The sequence below is a fragment of the Felis catus genome, chromosome B1, assembly GCF_018350175.1.
Source record: "Felis catus isolate Fca126 chromosome B1, F.catus_Fca126_mat1.0, whole genome shotgun sequence".
Lineage (NCBI taxonomy): Eukaryota > Metazoa > Chordata > Mammalia > Carnivora > Felidae > Felis > Felis catus.
This window is the reverse complement of record NC_058371.1, coordinates 113,128,738-113,148,098: the sequence shown is the minus strand read 5'-3', so window position 1 is coordinate 113,148,098 and position 19,361 is coordinate 113,128,738. Positions and strand designations below refer to the sequence as shown.

At 38.1% G+C, this 19,361-nt stretch overlaps 1 protein-coding gene and 1 long non-coding RNA gene across 9 annotated transcripts in view; one reads left to right on the top strand and one right to left on the bottom strand.

Annotated features, from left to right (window-relative positions):
* Positions 1-19,361, bottom strand: part of LOC109499029 — a 59,857-nt gene that overhangs the window by 16,782 nt on the left and 23,714 nt on the right. For 4 of the 8 annotated variants that reach the window (XR_006596868.1, XR_006596867.1, XR_006596869.1 and 1 more), the window contains one exon: positions 2,805-2,901. The exons of 3 other annotated variants lie outside the window; for them this stretch is intronic. This is a non-coding gene — a long non-coding RNA (uncharacterized LOC109499029). Of the gene's footprint in view, positions 1-2,804; positions 2,902-4,970; positions 5,143-19,361 lie in introns of all 8 variants that reach the window. One more of the 8 variants, XR_006596870.1, reaches the window with a different exon arrangement.
* LRIT3 (leucine rich repeat, Ig-like and transmembrane domains 3) lies at positions 1,020-18,454 on the top strand. Its single transcript, XM_003985083.4, has 4 exons — positions 1,020-1,258; positions 4,183-4,655; positions 13,684-13,989; positions 15,353-18,454. Exons 1-4 carry the CDS (start codon positions 1,140-1,142, stop codon positions 16,507-16,509), a joined length of 2,055 nt encoding a protein of 684 aa, XP_003985132.1. The 5' UTR covers positions 1,020-1,139; the 3' UTR covers positions 16,510-18,454.

Sequence of the window (19,361 nt, the reverse complement as noted above, 5' to 3'; positions counted from 1 at the left end):
CTCATGTATTTGTTGTTTGAAATAACCATTAAGCATAGTATGATAATGTGATACTGTTTAAATAATGGACATTTAAAATCTGCAGTATTTTATTTTAATTGAGCACATTTTGCTGACTTTATTGTTTCTATATGCATTCTATCAGTTTTAAATAAAACTTCCCATAATATTCTTACTTTTACAGAATTTCCTTTTGAAAAAGTTTTTTTTGGTTTAAAGATGATGATTGATAGAACTACCCAATACAATAATAGCAAGATTAAATTATATGTGTGTGTGTGTGTGTGTGTGTGTGTGTGTGTGTGTGTGTGATCAGGCAAGGCCAGTCAATACACACACACATACACACACACACACGCCACTAAATCCATGACTATCAACTGTCGATGAGGATTTTCCATCTTCTGTGATTGGAGGTAGTTTTTAATTATTGAATTACATTTTTGTTTTCTGATAGAGCCTAATTTTGCTAAAAGAAATGGATCTTCAGATCTGGCTTGATGGCCGTAACTTGGGAAACTAATGTAGAATAAAATATATTCTTAAACCAAGATAATGGCCTTCATTACAAACAAACATGCTGCACTGAGTTGACGTGGGAGAGCTGCAGGAGACATTCTCACCAGAGCCTGGGTCCTGCTACTCAGTGGTGGATTGAAGCATTTTGCCAAAAAAATCTAGGTACTGGGTTTTGTTTACTTTGTTTTTGGAGATCACAAATGCAAAAACTATAATTTATAATGTTATATAAATAAGCTGCAGTATTTTCTAGCACCCCTAAAACATTGAATTGTTTTAAACGTTAAGTGTATCTTCACAGTATAGTAGCAATTACATTCATAGGAAAAGGATTTAATAGGCATTTCCTTGCAAATCTGGAGATGGGCAACTATTGAAATTTTCTTGACATGTGCTTGATTTTCATATTCCTTGGAATGTGTTATTTTGCTGAAACCATTTTCAAAGCCTAGGTCGATTGATCCCCTGTAAAATACACTTGAAGGTTAAGTAACTACAGATCTCAGCTAATCCCATCTAATCTGCTGTTACTAAATGGCTGTTTGCATTCCTGGCACACCGGTTTCTGAAGTTTAGGATTTGGTTTTTACTTTCTGTTCAAATAACCTCTACAAGGAGCGATGCGTCTTTCAGCATGCCTGTGCATTGTGCTCATTAGCTTTTTGGAGGGAGTGAGCTGTTCATGTCCTTCACAGTGCACCTGCGATTATCATGGCAGAAATGACGGCACAGGATCAAGGTATGCTCCTCTCCTTGCTATTAAGTGTTCTAATGATTTTTTTGGAAAAGGACTCCAACTAGGCAGCCTTATTTTGAAAGCAAATTGTTGACCAGGTATCAGAGGACAGAAGGTTTAATTTACCTAAGCTTTAGCTTAATTGTGTTAATACCAGTTGCTCACTCCATTGTTTTCATTTTGAGCAATTCAGCTCTTAAAACCCTCTCAAATTATCTGAGACTCTCAAACACATTCTGTGTAACCAAAATCTTCACTGCACTCATATTCACAACATGTCCCTTTTAGGTCAAACCACTGAAATGTGTGTGGCCAGCTCAGCTTGTTTACAGAAGGCATGAGAGGGAGGGCCAATCTAGGAGGTACCAGAGCATTTGCTTCCCTGATTTCCCATTTCTTTTTCATGCCTTCTGGCTAGACCTTAAAAAGTAGGAAGGAAGATCACAAGAGTGAATTTAGAGATGTTCATAATTAGAATTTTTCATTTTAAGGTACTGGAGTTTACAAAGAAAAGTTGGAAAGATACAAATCAGCCTTGTCTATTGCAGACACTGGGGGGCCTCACTGAAGTTAATCTCTGGGCTGCTTTAACATCTACCTGTGGAGTGAGAATACTTACATACTAATAATGTAGTGAGTCCTTTGAGATAGAAGTTAAATGCAAAACAGAACTGTTGTTAGCTAAACCTGGTAGAACTTGATTTTGGTGGGGGGGGGGGAGGTGGGGGGGGAGGATATTTAATAACAACCAGATTATTTTGTGGCTTGGTTGAAGTGAACAATGAGCCTCTCGTTGAAAATAATTAATTAGAAGAATCACCCAATTTATGTCTTAAAACTATTTTTTTAATTTTTATTTTTTAATGTTTATTTTTGAGAGAGAGAGAGAGACAGAGTATGAGAAGGGGAGGGGCAGAGAGAGAGAGGGAGACACAAAATCCCAAGCAGGCTCCAGGCTCTGAGCTGTCAGCACAGAGCCTGATGCAGGCCTCAAACCCATGAACCTTGAGATCATGACCTGAGCCAAAGTCAGACGCTTAACCAGCTGAGCAACCCAGGCCACTATATCTTACAACTTTAAACAAATAAACAATAACAAGTAAAATATATTTTTGAGTAATTTGATTTGTTATTGTTTGAACTTTACTTAACCAACTCTTTGTATCTTTTTGGGATATTCACTAAGTAGGTTAAGACAAGGAAAGAATGTAACAAATTAAAGACCTACTTGGCAAAAGATATGAAGCAGTTAATGACTAGGGGCTCCGTAATTTTGAGAAAACAGCCACAGAAACGTTTATTTTTTTCCCCATGATAACCCCATTATTGATTTTATAAAAACCATAGCACATTATGCCTGGCAAGGACTCTAGAAATAATCTAGTTTGACTGCTGTCCTTTTATAAACAAAGAAACACAACCATACAGAGATTAAATGACTTGTCCAAAGTCACAACACTGAGTTGACGCAGTGACTGGTTGATAAAGATGCTACGTCTTTCAGCTTCCTATCCAGGCTTTTTTCCATTATGCTGGAATGCTGACTTACCATTCTGGTATAAAATAGCACTGAAAGTTGTAATTTGGAATAGAGATGAAGAAAAAGAGGTGTTCCTAGAGAATTCCAATGACTCCATAGTCTTCTCCTAAAGTTACAGAAAGGAGATGATATTGTCAGCGCACTCCAGCTTTCTGCTACCTACTTCCCTTTACATTATACACTGGCTTTTAAAATTCACTGATTTAATGTCCTGTTTTTACCAAATGGCTGTTTCATTGTTATTATGTACTACAAGTATAATAGACTGTAATTTAGACTATGCTTTGCAAAATTTTTATTGTTCATTTTTCAGCAACCCAGTGGGAGTGAGTATGAATAAGGGATAAATAAGTCTTTTTTCAGGTTAAAATGAATCTAAATTCTCTGATTCTTCATACTTTATATCCACAGAGGGGACAGGCTTGTTTTTCTATGCCTGTTTTACAAATGCCATTAAACAAGATCACAATGTGACTTACTCAAGGTCACTTAAGTTAGTGAGTGGTAAAAGAAATAAACTTGCAGTTTCTGGTTTATTCCTTAGGCTGAAAGGAACTCACCGGTCACATTAAAATAGAGTTCAACTTTAAGCATCTAGTGTGAACACTTGGCTTTTTTTTCTTTCTCCTTCCTTCCTTTTTAAAATTAAGTTATTTAAAAGGGATCAATTTATAATGTTAACAGGGGCTTTTAAAAATATGGGTCATTTCCTAAAGTGGTTAAAAGTGTGTACTGTAGAGTTGGACAGATGTGGGTTTAATAGGTGGCTGTGTAACCCACTGGCTATATGACCTTCAGCAGTTGCCGCACATTGGTGGGCCTCAGTTATTTTCTCTGTAAAAATGAGATTAATGATAAAAAATGGCAAACACCCATTATTATGTGCCAGGAAGGTATAAAATTTTACACCCATTTCAATTAATCATCCTAACAGTGCCATGTGGGAAAATGAAGTTGAGGGACTGACGTGGCTTTTCATGTCCACAAAGGAAGTGGCAGAGCTGAGATCTGAACCAAGATCAGCCTGACTCCAGAGCCGGTGCCCTTACCTATTACCCAGTATCTACCTTATAGGGCTGTTGATAAATTAGGTGGATGTGATGTGTGTTGCACAGGTCTGACACATAAAGAGTTCCATCAATAGTAGGTTGAAACACATGAAATTGCTGATATTTGATCATTTTTATCCTACAAAAATGGCCATTTCATATGATTCAACCTAAAAGAAGAAGATGATGGTGATGATGAATTATGAATAGGTCAGCCAGGCTGAACAGGTATTTTGTGAAAACGAGTAGGAAATGAAAAACTGATGCATGTTTCAAGTATTATTTTTTCACGTGGGTCTTGGAAAGCAGGTTTCCTTCCACTGCTTTTGTGACACTAGGTCGGTGCTATGTAATGACCTGGATATGAACGAGGTCCCTATGAACTTCCCTGTGGAAACTGTGAAGCTACGTATAGAGAAGACTGTCATCCGCAGAATCCCCGCAGAGGCCTTCTACTACCTGGTGGAGCTCCAGTACCTCTGGGTGACTTACAATTCCGTGGCCAGCCTTGATGCCAGCAGCTTTTACAACCTAAAGCAGCTGCATGAGTTGCGCTTGGATGGTAATTCTCTGGCCGCTTTCCCTTGGGCATCTCTGCTGGACATGCCCCAGCTGAGGACCCTGGATTTGCACAACAACAAAATAACCAGTGTGCCTAACGAGGTGGTCAGGTACCTGAAGAACCTTGTCTACTTGGATTTATCAAGCAACAGGCTAACCACACTACCACCAGATTTCCTGGAGAGCTGGTCCCACTTACTTACAACATCGTCAAGAAGCCTGGACCTTTCACCACAAAGAATTATTCTTGGTAAGCTCAGAAGCCTCTGGGCTTCTTGGGTCCAGATTATTTGCTTTGCGTGCCTTCAGCTGTTCAGCCTTTTCACATTTATTGAATTTGGCTTTTTACTCTATACTTGAGTTTTTGATGGAATGGCACTTTATTGGTTGACTTAGGGTCAATTGACTTGTTTACCCTGTGTAACGTGTAATGGCTCTCTATGAGCGCTGGAGGGAGGGTGGCAGGCAGTATGTGTGTTGGAGGAGCGAGGAGAGTTAGTTTCATAAACTGAGAGACTGATGGTGCTGTCAGAGATACTGGGGCTGAGTGACAAAACCTACCAACCTGCCCTGTTTCTGTGAACATATCAATGCTCCATGCTCTGCCACAGTCAACCTGCTCAGTTCTCTTTTCAGCCCTTCATCAGGCTCTTCAGGAGTAGAAGAGGGGCACTGGCATCTTTATGAGGTGGCAGTGGTTTATTAATTAGGGAGAACAGCTTCCAAATTTTCTTAATCTAGAAAGAAATGATGAAGGCACCAGTTATTGGGGTCGCCTAGTGGATTTGGTCTCTCAGTTTAACTGTGATATGTTTTGTAGACTTTGATCTTGACTTTGTTTAGGTTCTATGGGTATTTGTCTTGGGTTCTTAAAGTGTAAACTCCTTTCAGTAAGTCTATCTCTTCCTTTTTTTGTATCTTCCCACAGTGCTTTGCACGGCGCTCTACACATGGCAAATGCCCGGTAAATGTGGTTGCCAGATTGAAATCAGGGAACTGAGACCCTTCTCAAGGGGTATCTGTGGGCAGTGAGGTCTTTCATACTTTTGTGTGTGACACAAGCCTGAGGCTCTGATCAAGTTGATTTCCTAAATTCTTGTTCACCCAGTAAGCCTAGGTTATTAGTTCACCAGTTATGTCCATCAGGGCTGCAGGAGAGGCTGTATTTCTCAGGATGAAAGAACTGGGTCTTTGGCCAGGGAAATGACTTATAAGCCTTTTGGCGTGAGAGGCAACTCGATGCTAAATTTGTGCCAGGAATTCCTATTGACCAATATCACATGCTCAAATATTTGCCAAAGCAAATTATAAATTTGCTTTGTAATTTAAAAATTACATTTTGTTGAAATGTAAATACATTTTGGTGCTTATGAGACTAAAAATGAGTGATAAAAAACAGACATGAAGAGGAAAAGTCATGTAATTTTTTACTATATGGCTATTTTTTGTTTACCTACTGTTTAATATTTCAAACATTTCTATTAGAGAATAAAAGGAATATTATAGGATGGATTGGGGAAAAATATTAGTTTAATTTAACAATAGTTGTGGAGTCCTTCTTATTATGTACACCATGACAGGCACCATGTAAACCTGTACAGCAGTATTTATTTACTCTATTTTAGCCACTAATTTAGTCCTTATGAGTAAGACTAATAGCTAGAAATTGTCTTAAACATTGAGATTCTATTTCTCTACACATTTTTCTAAGTTTCTTTGAAAGTGACTCTTGGTTCTAATAGAATTACCAAATGGAGATCTATAGTAGAAAATAAAATCAAATTAATAAATTCTTATTAATAGCTCTCTAATGACTAGTCACTAATATTGCTAATATCATTATGAAGAATTGATTTATGGGACATTAATATTGTTACCTTGTGAGTTAAATCTGGATAAAAGTTTAGGGATCAAACTGAAAAGGGTTATGAAATCTCACAGTCCTAAGAGATAAACATCTTTATGCTTCAGGGTTCAGATTGTTCAAAAGCAGATTCTTTAAAAAGGTGGCATGAAAATACTTTTGGTATAACATTAAACTGAGAAATCAGGGTATGTAATTATACATATTCATGATCATAACTATTTTAAAATGTGCAAAGAGGAACGCCTGGGTGGCTCAGTAGGTTGAGTGTCTAACTCTTGACTCTGACTCAGGTCATGATCCCAGGGTTGTGTTGTGGGATTCAGCCCTGAGATGGGCCCTGCACTGAGTGTGGAGTCTGCTTAGGACTCTCTCTCTCAATCTCTCCCTCTGTCCCTCTCCCCTGCTTGCAATGCTGTCTCTAAAATACAATACAATACAATACAATACAATACAATACAATACAATACAATACAATACAATACAATACAATACAATACAAATAAATAAAATGTGCAAAGAAAAAAATTTAAAAATACACTAGCTGGTTAATTGTCCTCTTTGGGTGGTGGGACATCTTTTCAGTATTCTATATTTTCAAAATGTTCCTCTTTGGTCATGCATTGCTTTTATAATAGTGATGATAATAATGATAATAAATAACAAAAGATATTTTGAAACAGGCCCAACCATACGTGGCCACTGATCTTAGCAAAATCATAGCCTGCTATGTAACAAAAGGGGAAAGAAATGCTCTCCTCTAATAAGAAGACTGGCTCAGGGCACCTGGGTGGCTCAGTCAGTTAAGCATTTGACTTCGGCTCAGGTCACGATCTCCTGGTTCGTGGGCTTGAGCCCCGCGTTGGGCTCTGTGCTGACAGACAGCTCAGAGCCTGGAGCCTGCTTCAGATTCTGTGTCTCCCTCTCTCTCTGCCCCTCCTCCGCTCACGCTCTCTCTCTGTCTCTCAAAAATGAATAAATGTTAAAAAAAAATTAGAGGGGCGCCTGGGTGGCGCAGTCGGTTAAGCGTCCGACTTCAGCCAGGTCACGATCTCGCGGTCCGTGAGTTCGAGCCCCGCATCCGGCTCTGGGCTGATGGCTCGGAGCCTGGAGCCTGTTTCCGATTCTGTGTCTCCCTCTCTCTCTGCCCCTCCCCCGTTCATGTTCTGTCTCTCTCTGTCCCAAAAATAAATAAAAAACGTTGAAAAAAAATTTTTTTAATAAAAAAAAAATTAGAAAAAAAAAGACTGGCTCATGTGTGTGAATCACACACAGAAAACTCGGGGTTTTTCATCTGGAAAATGGAGATAGGAGGACTCACTCCCTCTTTTCTGACTCATAAGACTGTAATGAGAATATTATAAGATATTTTATGTGACAGTTCTTTAGAATATGAGGTGGACAGTCTCTGAGGTTATAATTTTAGATCAACAATAATCCGCAACAGCTGTGACTGAGATAGATGTGTCTTATAAAGAAAGACTCCTCTATTTTGGCTTTTTCTGTTATTTTAACTATACTGGAGTCTTCTAATTTCGTCATTAAAATATGGTGGTGAGAACCAGTTCTAGCTTTTCTAGAACTCAGGTTTTAACTGTAGCAATTATATCTTTCCAAGTACCCTCTAGAATTTACTTTTCTATTATTATGGTGGAACACATTCTGCTTTTATTTGTTATTGTACCATGTTCATTATTGTTAGCAGACAGCGGTTCTGTTTGTAACCATAATAGTAATAGGTAATATTGATGGAGTGCTTACTCAAGGCCAAGTCTCTTTCTTATACTTTACATATATAACTTCTTCCAGTCTCACGTTAACCCTGTATTAAGTATCATTTCATCCCCATTTTACAGAAGAATTGAGACACAAGGTAAGCCACAAGCCCAAATTTACTCATCATACTCATGGAGCTGGGGTGTGAATACAGGCTGTTTGGCTCCAGAACCCATGTGCTTCCACACTCTTTTTTGTAATGTATTGTATGTAATAACACTAGAGTTAGTTTCCTCACGTATGCATTACTATCTCTTTAAATCATATATTTATTTAATATAAAAAATTAGGGAGAGGCTTTTCCATGACTCTTCTTTCTACATGAGTAAAAATATCAGCTTAATCAAATTATCCTCTAATGTATCATAAAAACATAAACAAGTGTCTTGCAAGTAAACATTTAAGTGAACTGTGAAACTAGATTGGAGTTTTGATTTGCAATACAGATAAATTTCCATGGTCTCTTTCTCCAGAATAGACAAATATTTACACAGGCAGACTCTGTGAGGCTCCACACTCTTTGTCTTGGAGGAAAAAGCTGCAGTAGGAGAGGATATAAAATGCTTTTCTGGGTGCTTTTTACTGGCACCCAAATTTTCTCAATTGCAAACATAAGCTCTTCTCCAGATTAGAATTAAGTTTGCCCGAAGGGCAGCGGCCACATGAGTATTCCCACAAAATTTTCTAAAATGGCATTAATTTAATTCAACAAACACCTGTCAGTCCCTGTTGGTATGCTTGTTCTTTGCTAGGCACCAAGGAGACAAATCCACGCAGTTAAGGCTGACTCCTTGCTAGGTGCTCTTCTAAGGACTCCCTGGCAGTATCTCAGCCTTCAGGACAATACCATAAAGTGGGTCTGTATTACCACCTTTTTACAGCTGGTGGAGAGGCAGTCAAGCTTCAAGTTCAGTTTATCTCCAGAGATATCATTCTTTTGTTTTTCAAACCTTTTCTAAATTGAGGAGTTGAAGTATAACTTACATACCATGGATCTTAAATACACAACTTAGGAAATGATGATAAATGCCATACCTCCACAGAACCCACACCCACACCAAGATACGGAATAATTTTATCACACTGGAAAAGTTCCCCTTTGTCTTTTTTCAGTCAATCTCCTCCATTCCAAGCAACCACTATTTTTTTTTCTTTTTAAAAAATTTTTAATGTTTATCCTCGAAGGAGAGAGATACAGAGCGTAAGCAGGGAGAAGCAGAGACAGAGGGAGACACAGAAGCCGAAGCAGGCTCCAGGCTCCGAGCCGTCAGCACAGAGCCCCATGTGGGGCTTGAACCCACAAACCATGAGATCATGACCTGAGCTGAAGTCGGACGCTTAACTGACTGAGCCAACCAGGCACCCCTTCCACTATTTTAATTTCTATCACAGTAGGTTAATTTTGTTTGCCCTAGAATTTTATGTAAACGGAATCATCTAAAATACACTCTTGTGCCTGGCTTCTTTCATTTAGCATTATTGTTCTTGAGATTCATCCATGTCGCTGCATGTACGGATAGTTTCTTTTGCTGAGTCATACTCAATTTTATGAATGTATGAATTGTTTATCCTTTCTCCTGTTTTTGGACACATGGGCTCTTACCAGTTTTTAGCTATTATGAATTAAGCTGCTGTTATCATTTTTATGCAAAGGTTTTTGTGGCACCTATTTTCTATTTCTCTTGGATAAATTCCCAGGATTGAAATTGCTAGGTCCTAAGATGGCTATATAACTCCTTAAGAAACTGCCAATTTTCCAGAGGTTGTACCATTTTACACCCCCACTAGCACTGTGTAACAGTCTACTTGCTCCATATCCTCACCAACACTTGATGTTATCAGTCTTTTTCATTTCAGTCATTTCCTAGGGGTGGGTGGTCAGGGAGTGATTTCGCATTGTGATTTCAATTTGCATTTCCCTGATGACTAATGGCATTGACCATGTTTTCATTGGGCCATTGGTCATTGCTATATTCCTTTATGCCAATATACAATTTTTAAAAGTCATTTTCTTTTTAGTATTGAATACAAGCCTTTTGTCAATTATATGTATTATTAATATTGTCTCCAAGTCTGTAGTTTGTTTATTCATTTTCTTCATGGTGTCTTTGGTAAGAAACTTTTAAATTTTAGTGACGTCTGATTTACCAGCTTTTTCTTTTATAGTTAGTGCCTTTTGTGTCTCATCTAAGAAATATTTGTCTTCCTACAAGTCACAGAAATATTCTGGTTTCCTTATAGTTTTAACTATTATGTTCAGTCTCTGGCTTTATATTCTTGGCTTTTATGCTTATGACTGTGGTCCATCTCAAATGGTCTTTGAGTGTAGCGTGAAGTAGAGGTTGAGGTTTTTTCCAAACAGATGCCCAGTTGTTCCAGCACCCATCTGTTGAAAAGATTTTACTTTCCCCCTTGAATTGTTAGACACTACTGTCATTACAAAACGGACTAAGGCATGGTCTTTGCTTTCAAGAGCTTATAGAATAACTTTGGTACAAGAATTTATTGCTGACTTTTCACACACACACAAAATAGCACAATTAATTCAACTACTGTGATGCATGGAAAACATTATCCTTTTAGAAAAGGAATAAGGCAAAGTTGGCTTGCCCCATCCAAGAATAGTTACATAAACTAAATTAATTAATGCAAATTACTGTGACTGTGGTGGGTGTGTTGCCTTGAAGGAATGCAGTGCAAATAACAGTTTAACTTCAGGGAGTTCTTGTACCTTTGTCCCCCAAAGGAAAAAAACAAAAAACAAAAAACACAAAACACCTGATGAATGTGTTCAGCACTCAGGTCATTATTATTATTCAGGCTCTAAAAGTTGTGCCTTTGACCTTGGATGTTTCAAATCTAGAATAAACATTATGTTTTTGAGGGATTTAAAATATTTTCCTGTTTTATGTAACTTTTAGACATAACTTTTAGACGTAAAAGTAGGATTAATTTTTAAGAGAATTTTGTTTCACCATTAACACATTTTTAGGACAGTTTCAAAGCATGAGTAGACCCGTTAATGTTACAGTTCTTGGATGGTTCCCCATGTAGACATTTGTGCTCCGGACATTGCTGCTTTGACGTGTTTATAGATAACAGCACTATAGCTGCCACCCGGTGGCCCTAAATATTTTTAGGTGATGAAATGAGTTATGGTGGAAGGGGTAGTAGATTAGGAGGCTAAAACATCTGGGATTTAGTTAGGACTCTAAGCTACTTACAGAATCAAGGCAGTAATCTCTTTGTGCTTTAGCATCCTCTGATGTGAGACTTGGAGAATCACACTAGCTTCCTGAGGTCAATATAAGACATACAGTGCTTGGGAATGAGATTTAAAATCAGGATACTGAGGTTCAAATCCTGACTATATTCAGTTGTGTAACGACAGGAAGACCCTTAACCTCTCTGAGTGCTGGCTTTTTCCTCTTTAAAATGATGATGATAAAAAAAATAAAATGATGATGATACTAATATTATCTACCTCATGCTATTGTCAGGCTTGAGGTAGACAAATCCTTCAGCATACTTAGCACTGCTGGAAGACAATTTTCCATGGTGTCTCACATTTCTGTCTAGTGAGCAGGGGCACTCACTGCCTTTTGTTCTGAACTGTCTTTTTAAGGATGTTTATGTAGAGAACTGCTTTGGAAGGTAAAGATGTATCTCCCTCCAGAGCAAAGGGTAGGCATGTTTACTGCCCAGTATAAGGGAGATAATAACGTCTTCCTCCAGATCTCCTTCATCTCTGACCAGAAGTCTTATGTCTTCTGCCAACTGGTCACCCTAAAGTTGGATAAAACTCAGACCCTTTACAATTCTTGACAAGTACAATATTTGTCATACAGGAAACAATAACTGTCAACTTGTTTTGTTATTCTTTTATAAAGCAAAAATTTAGCATAACAAGTGTTTTGAGAGCAAAAAGTATTATCCACATGTTAATTGTTACATGACAGAACGAATTTGATGTTTGCTGGCAAGTTGGATATTAGAGAACTGGTCATAGATTCACAGGACTAAATGTAAGAGGAAGAAGTTCAAGATAATTCATCCATGGAAGAAGTGAAATTTCTAAGATAGAAGATAAAAAAACTGTAAATTTTTATAAATTCTGGCAGAAAAATATGAACCACTCATGAAGTGCTATTCTAATAAAAATAGACATAAAGAGACATAAATAGAATTTATGAATGAAGTTAAATCTTCTAACATGGTTAGAATGTTTAAAAATTATGATTGTCTTTTCTCCTTATGAATCAATGTTATAATCCACTCCATTAGTAAAAAGCCACAACCATAAATCTTTTTGAGATAAATCTCTTTCAGCTTTGCGCTTTATTTACATGGGACGTCACCCTTAATATCATTAGAGAGATTTTTGTCTGACCAAAGGCTCTGAAGCACTACCTGAGATCCTTCTAGGATATTAGCAAATAATTATATACTTTCACTGTCCCTGGATTTGATTTTTGCTCTGAAGCCCTTTCTTAATTTGAGAACTTTGGAGAGTCTGGGTTTAAGAAGCAATTTTATTACTGAACCCAGCAAGTTTTGGCTCCTTTATATTTAGCAGTTCTTCCTTTAGCTGTTGTCTGCCCTTCACATTTTACTACGAGCAGCAAGGAGAACCGGGCAGCAGTTTCAACACTCTGTGTGGAAGGAAATATCAATGGCTGGAACATTCATTTCCTTGAATGTGTTTTCTCCTTTCCATGTTAACCACAGGTGGCAGTGTTTCTAAACTTTCTGCCACTCCATAAAAGGGTCTCCTTTCTTCTGGTTTCTAATAGTTACATTTTCCTCACTTGCCTTTAAAGCTCTCACGGACACTCTTCTTGAAGGCCAAAGCATGTCTGCTAACAGTTCTGAAAGCTGAGGCAGTCCTCCAACTGGAGGCTGTCAGCTAACTCTCTTCCTTGATGCTGCTTCTCTCTTGAAGGGGGATTTGGGTAGGGCACCTGTACGGCCCCCGTGCATGGCATTCATGGCAAGCTCTGTTCCAGCCTCTCCCAGTCTCCAGTCTTATCTCCTGACATCTCCTGCATCTCACTCTACATGCTACACAGAACTTGTCCTCCAAAGGTCTTCACATCACGCAAACCCAAGACACAGTGCAGGCAGAGTTAGGTGTCTCTCTACACCCTCCAATACCTGTGGTAATAGAAGTACTTTCATAACATGCTAGAAATATCTCTATTAGTGTATTTATAGTATTCTGTGGTACTTGGATTAGAATCTTGGCTCAGATGCTGATTAGCTATGTGGCCTTGGTCAAATCATTTGATTTCTCTATATCTCAGCTTCTTCATTTTTGAAATGAGGACACTAATACTCTTCTTCATAGGATTTTTGGGATTAAATAATAGAGGTACATCCTTAGAACAGAGACCTGTACAGAGTAAATGCTCAGTAAATGTTGGCTACAATCATTAATGGTCGGAAATGACAGGCTATGTTCATTCAGGTAGCCAGATTGTAGGGCAAAACTGACAGAGAGGTGACTCCCCTTTCGTCTCTCAAAGCACTTCTGTTTTTAGGGAGACAGCGCAAATGCTTGCTTGCCCAAGTGACTATGATGTAAACTGAAGTCATCTGTTGATAACCTTTATCAATCTTTTCCTCCCTTCTGGTTTAGGTCTGCAGGACAACCCTTGGTTCTGTGACTGTCACATTTCTAAAATGATCGAGTTGTCAAAAGTTGCTGACCCTGCTGTAGTGCTTCTTGATCCACTGATGATATGTAGTGAACCTGAGCGCCTGACAGGGATTCTATTTCAGCGGGCTGAGTTGGAACAGTGTTTGAAGCCATCAGTGATGACGTCGGCCACCCAGATCACATCTGCTCTGGGCAGTAATGTTCTGCTGCGGTGTGATGCTACTGGCCAGCCTACTCCACAGCTCACGTGGACCAGATCTGACAGCTCACCAGTTAATTATACAGGTATTTTCTTAATTTAGGCCTATAAAACAAGTTTGCAAAGGTCTGAATTGAAACTCATGGTTTTGTGTGATTTGAAATTGGCTAGTTAATTCTAATAAAATACACCAAAATTATTGGGTGAAAGGACTTTGAAAAGTTCATTTTATTCGTTAATCTTTTCCTCAGTTTATCTGACTAACTACGTAGATGAAATTAGATAATCTGATTTTTAGACAGAAACAACATGATCCAATGGATGGATGACTGCAAATAAGGCCTTTGTCTTGCTGCATCATCTTGGGATATGAATCACTTTCAAATGTATATCTATTACAGTTTTCTTTAAAAAAGATTTTAATATAGGTTTCCCATTTTTGAATGAGTATTCAAATCATTATTTAAATTACATGCAAACCTTATTATGAAACAAAAAGTATATAATTTTTAGAAAAATTGGTTACATAGATTTTTCAGATCCTACTCTGACCAACTCAGTGCTTTGGCTTTAGTTTCAGTAGTGATATTCTGATTAATTAGAGTGATATATTTTAAAAACTCACTGAAGCTAAATGTAAATCAAGATAGAAATAAAGAAACCTGATGGAATAAAAAATAGCTAAGGCCTAATATTCTTACAAATAGACAGTAAAAGGCCCACAGCTTAAGGTAGCAAGCTAAATTCTGGGATCCTAGGATAGTGCTCAGTACATTATTATTCTTCATAAAGATTCAGAAACCAAGACAGAATGGTAATATGTTAGATTTTAGTCTTTAGGAAAGTAAAATTCCAATTTTGCAAAAACTGTATATTATTCTGCAAATAATAGAATCCATGGTTTACTAATTTAGATTAACTATAAAATGAAAGATTGAGAATACTAATTTTGACTCCTCTATGCCAGAAAGTTATCTGCTATGCCAGCCACCTATGATAGATAGCATTTTATTACAATGAAAAAATATCTTCGGAAATATTTAAGTAAGATCTTATAATAACCATTTCATAGTGAGTTAAAATTGGAAACGATCTTTGAGACCACTTTGTCTTCTCTTATTTTAAAAATATAGTAACAGAGGCTTAAAGACACCAACTGACTTGTCTGAAATCAAACACTAATTCATGGACTAACGTTTACTAAAACCAAGTCTCCCAATTCATAGCCCCCCACGTCTTTTTAAAATACCATTCCCCATATAGACCTCATGGAACCCAGCATATCAAAGACCTCCATGTAGACAATTTACAGAACTTATCACCTGCCATCAGAGATTTGCAGTGTGCCATTTCCCTCTTGGTTTATGTGAAAGGGATATATGTAGAACCAGATAGGTTGGCATGTTGCTTGAGTTTTTCCTCACAGAGTATATATATTTTTTCTTACAGTAATTCAGGAATCTCCAGGAGAAGGAGTCAGATGGTCCATAATAAGTTTGACAGGCATTTCTTACAAGGATGCTGGGGATTACAAATGTAAAGCCAAAAATTTGGCTGGGATGTCAGAAGCTGTGGTTACTGTGACAGTGGTTGGTGTTGTCACAACCACGGTATTATCAGACACCTCTGAAAGAACTGGAGATCACCTTGAGCAAAGAGCCCAGCCAGGATCTAGATCTACATCCATACCTGGTTCACTGTCATCTCCTTGGTCCTCTAACTCATCTTCTTCCCCTGCTTCTTCCATTTTTCTTTCTACTTCTACTTCCTCTCCTCCCTCCACTGCTTTCTTCTCCTTATCTCCTTCCCTTTCCTCCATTGCATCTTCAATCACAACTCTAAGCACCAGAATTTCAACAAAGCCCACCATGGCCAGCCAGCAGTCATTCCAGCTCCGCCCAGATGGGAAAAGAAATGTAAAGGCGGAGATAGGTGGAAGTAAGCTTCCTTCAGCTAGTGCAAGTAAAAATGAAGAGTTGGCGTCATTGGATCAAGCAATGCCAATGGAGACAAATACCACAATAGAAAATCTCAGAGTAGTCAGTGAGACTGAAAAGAGTGTGACATTGATGTGGAACACTGTCAACACTACACGTAAGTCCGAGGTGACTGTGTTGTATTCCAAGTATGGCGAGAAGGACCTGCTGCTGCTGAATGCAGACTCCAGCAAGGACCAAGTAACCATAGATGGCTTGGAGCCTGGCAGGCAGTACATAGCATGCGTCTGTCCAAAGGGAGTGCCTCCCCAGAAGGACCAATGTATCACTTTTTCTGTTGACAGAGTCGAAGAAGAAGGTGATTCTCAAGTGTCTTTCCTTATCGTGGTGAGCGGTACTGCCTGTGTTGTTGTCTTGCCATTGTTATTTTTCCTGTTGTACAAAGTTTGTAAACTGCAATGTGGGTCAGAATCCTTCTGGGAAGATGATTTGGCAAAAGAGACTTATATTCAATTTGAGACCCTGTCCCCCAGGTCTCAAAGTATAGGGGAACTTTGGACACGAAGGCACAGAGATGATTCTGAAAAATTGCTGCTTTGTTCTAGGTCAAGTGTGGAATCTCAGGTGACCTTTAAAAGTGAAGGTTTGAGACCAGAGTATTATTGCTAAGGTTTTACAACTCAGGCACATGTGAAGTCCATAAAATTTCTTCCGCACAATTAAGGATCTGAGGATGTGGTTGACCCTCTGTTTGGATGACTTTTGGACAGATTTTCACATCCTCTATGAAAATCACAAATGGAGTGCTTTTAATTGTGCTTAAAAAAAAATACCATGCGAAGGGCACTTGGCTGGCTGTCAATAGGGCATGTAACTCCTGATCTCGGGGTTCTAAGTTTGAGCCCCATGTTGGGTGTAGAGATTACGTAAAAACTACCATGTGGCTTCTGAACTAAAAAGACAAATAGTCTGGGTTTTTGTTATGTGGAAGATGTCCATAGAAATAATGTTTAGGGTACTGCTTAATAAGTTAATAGTATGTTTTAGGATAGTGCTTAGTTCTTAAAAATAAATTCATGTGAGAATATTGTCAAAAAGTAAAGTCTGAATTTTAAAAAGATAGTTTTCTAAGAAGTAAAGATTAGCATAACCAGGTAAGCCTTGATGTTCATTCATGCTTGAAGTGCTTTATGGCATTTGCTGTGGCTATTTACTGCCATTGTCTACTAGGCGAGAGTGGGAAAGTATAGAATTTTGCATTCATTAAGGTTAAATGCAACCCATTGGAGAGGGAGGACGCTAGCTCTTGGTATCATTATGCATTACAATACTGTACGGTTGTATTAATATTGCAAGAAAAAACTTCCCTTATCGTTAGAAACATAGGTATTAGGAAAAATAAGTTTAAAAGGAGGATTGTGAACATAGTAAGTCCATTTCTAAAAATAGTAACCATTGCATTCTAATGCATTTGCTAACAGACTGTATGAATCTTTTTAAAAACATAAGTGCTCATTTTGAAACAATCTCCTTAATATGTTGATATTCACTCTTCTCTTCCCCTCCCTCTTCTCTTTCTCTCCCTCTCCCTTTCTTCCTTCATTTCTTTTTTTTCCTGTTCTGCTTTGTCAGAAGATATTCAGGTAGTCAAAGGACCACAGCTAAGTTGTTTGTCCTTTGCCAGGTTATATTTTGTTTTGTTTTGTTTTTTAAATATAATTTACTGTCAAGTTAGCTAACACACAGTGTATACAGTGTGCTCTTGGTTTTGGGGGTAGATTCCCATGATTCATCGCTTACATACAACACCCAGTGCTCATCCCAGCAAGTGCCCTCCTCAATGCCCATCACCCATTGCCATGTTATATTTTGATTTCCTGGATAAAGGGAAGAACTCTGAAAATTCTTTTTAGATCTGAAAAGGATGTTTTAGGATCTTGAAGAGCAGCTTCAATGGATTAATTTGGTCAGATTTTCTAGGTCAAAAACATCACGGAAATTGAATTGGAGGGGGGCATATAAATAGATAGGAAAGGGGCGTCACACATAACATTTATGTTTTTTTTTTTAAAGAAGTTTATCACCACCTTTACTAAAGATTATATTCCCTTTACATCAGAGATTTTGGAGTACAGAACAGATTTATAAAGGTGTGTCAGGAGTTCTGAAATACCCTGAGAAGCTAGTTCTAAGAAAATCCTGTATTTTTCATAAGGAATAGACAGGCTTTAATGTAACACATTGTGAAAATTATAATACAGGCAGCTGGATAATGAAAAATCATTCATTCCAAATGGCTCTTAATTAAAAAGGAAAAATATTTCTAGTTTAGGAATATTCTGCATATTATATGGATGGATGGCCTGTCCAGAGCTCCCAAATGTCCCCTTCTTGTATAATTTCCTTTCTTTTCCTTCTCTTTCCTTTCCAGCCCATTCTTCTTTGGTGCTTTCATCACTGAGTGCATTGTCTAATCATCTAATGATTTAAAATTTAGTATGAATTGTTAAGATTTGTTAGAAAGATACCTTTTACAGGCAATTTTGTGTTTCACTTCAAGTTGTTGGCTCAACTTATTTTGAATTAATAGATTGCAAAAACTTGCATTTCTTTACTCTGAAGACCTCATGGAGTTCACTGCCATATTTAAAGGGTTCATATAAACAGACTGCCAAAATACCACTACATTAGAAATGATGACTACAGGAGAATGTTACAGATTACTGAGCCAAATGGCACCCAGACTTTACAAAGGTATGTTATTTGTCAAGAAAGGAAACTTGGGACACCCTGATGAAGTAAATTACTGACTTCCCTCGTAGTCAAAATCAAGTGATGAGGTGCCTGAGTGGCTTAGTTGTTTAGGTGTCCAGCTTAGGCTCAGGTCATGATCTCATGGTTTGTCAGTTTGAGCCCGTGTTGGGCTCTCTGTTGTCAGCGTGGAGCCTGCTTCAGATCCTGTGCCTCCCTCTTTCTCTGTCTCTCTCCTATTTGTACTCTCTCAAAAATAAATATTAAAAAAAAAACAAGTGAGGCCTACACTTATTTTGACTAATGAGGAAAAGATATTTGCTGGTGTGGAGAAGAGAAAGCACCTCTGTCATCTTCAACTTGGACTTGGTACATGAAGTAAGTCCTAAGTAATCTGTTACTAATAGTGAAAGGACTAAAATTGTAAATAATCTACTTTCTAAAAATACATACATTTGAGAGTAAAGTTATCCTGATAATATCACTGCTCTTATGTTCTTACAAGTATGCTTTCTTCCTTCCTTCCTTCTTTCTTTTCTTTTCTTTTTCTTTTTTTTTTTGAGAGAGAGAGAGAGAGAGAGAGAGAGAGAGAGAGAGCAAGCAGGGGAGGGGCAAAGAGAGAGGAAGAGAGCAGGCTCCAAGCTCAGTGTGCATCCTGATGTGGGGCTCGATCCCATGACCCTGGGATCATGACCTCAGCTGACATCAAGAGTCGGACTCTTAATCAACTGAGCCACCCAGGTGCCCCACAAGTATACTTTCCTGAGTGG

Excerpts from the sequence above, each read along its gene's own strand:
- LRIT3 (XM_003985083.4), top strand. The coding sequence starts at position 1,140 with ATGCGTCTTTCAGCATGCCTGTGCATTGTGCTCATTAGCTTTTTGGAG. Across the intron at positions 1,259-4,182 it reads AATGACGGCACAGGATCAAG|GTCGGTGCTATGTAATGACC; the intron begins GTATGCTCCTCT and ends TTGTGACACTAG. Across the intron at positions 4,656-13,683 it reads ACCACAAAGAATTATTCTTG|GTCTGCAGGACAACCCTTGG; the intron begins GTAAGCTCAGAA and ends CTTCTGGTTTAG.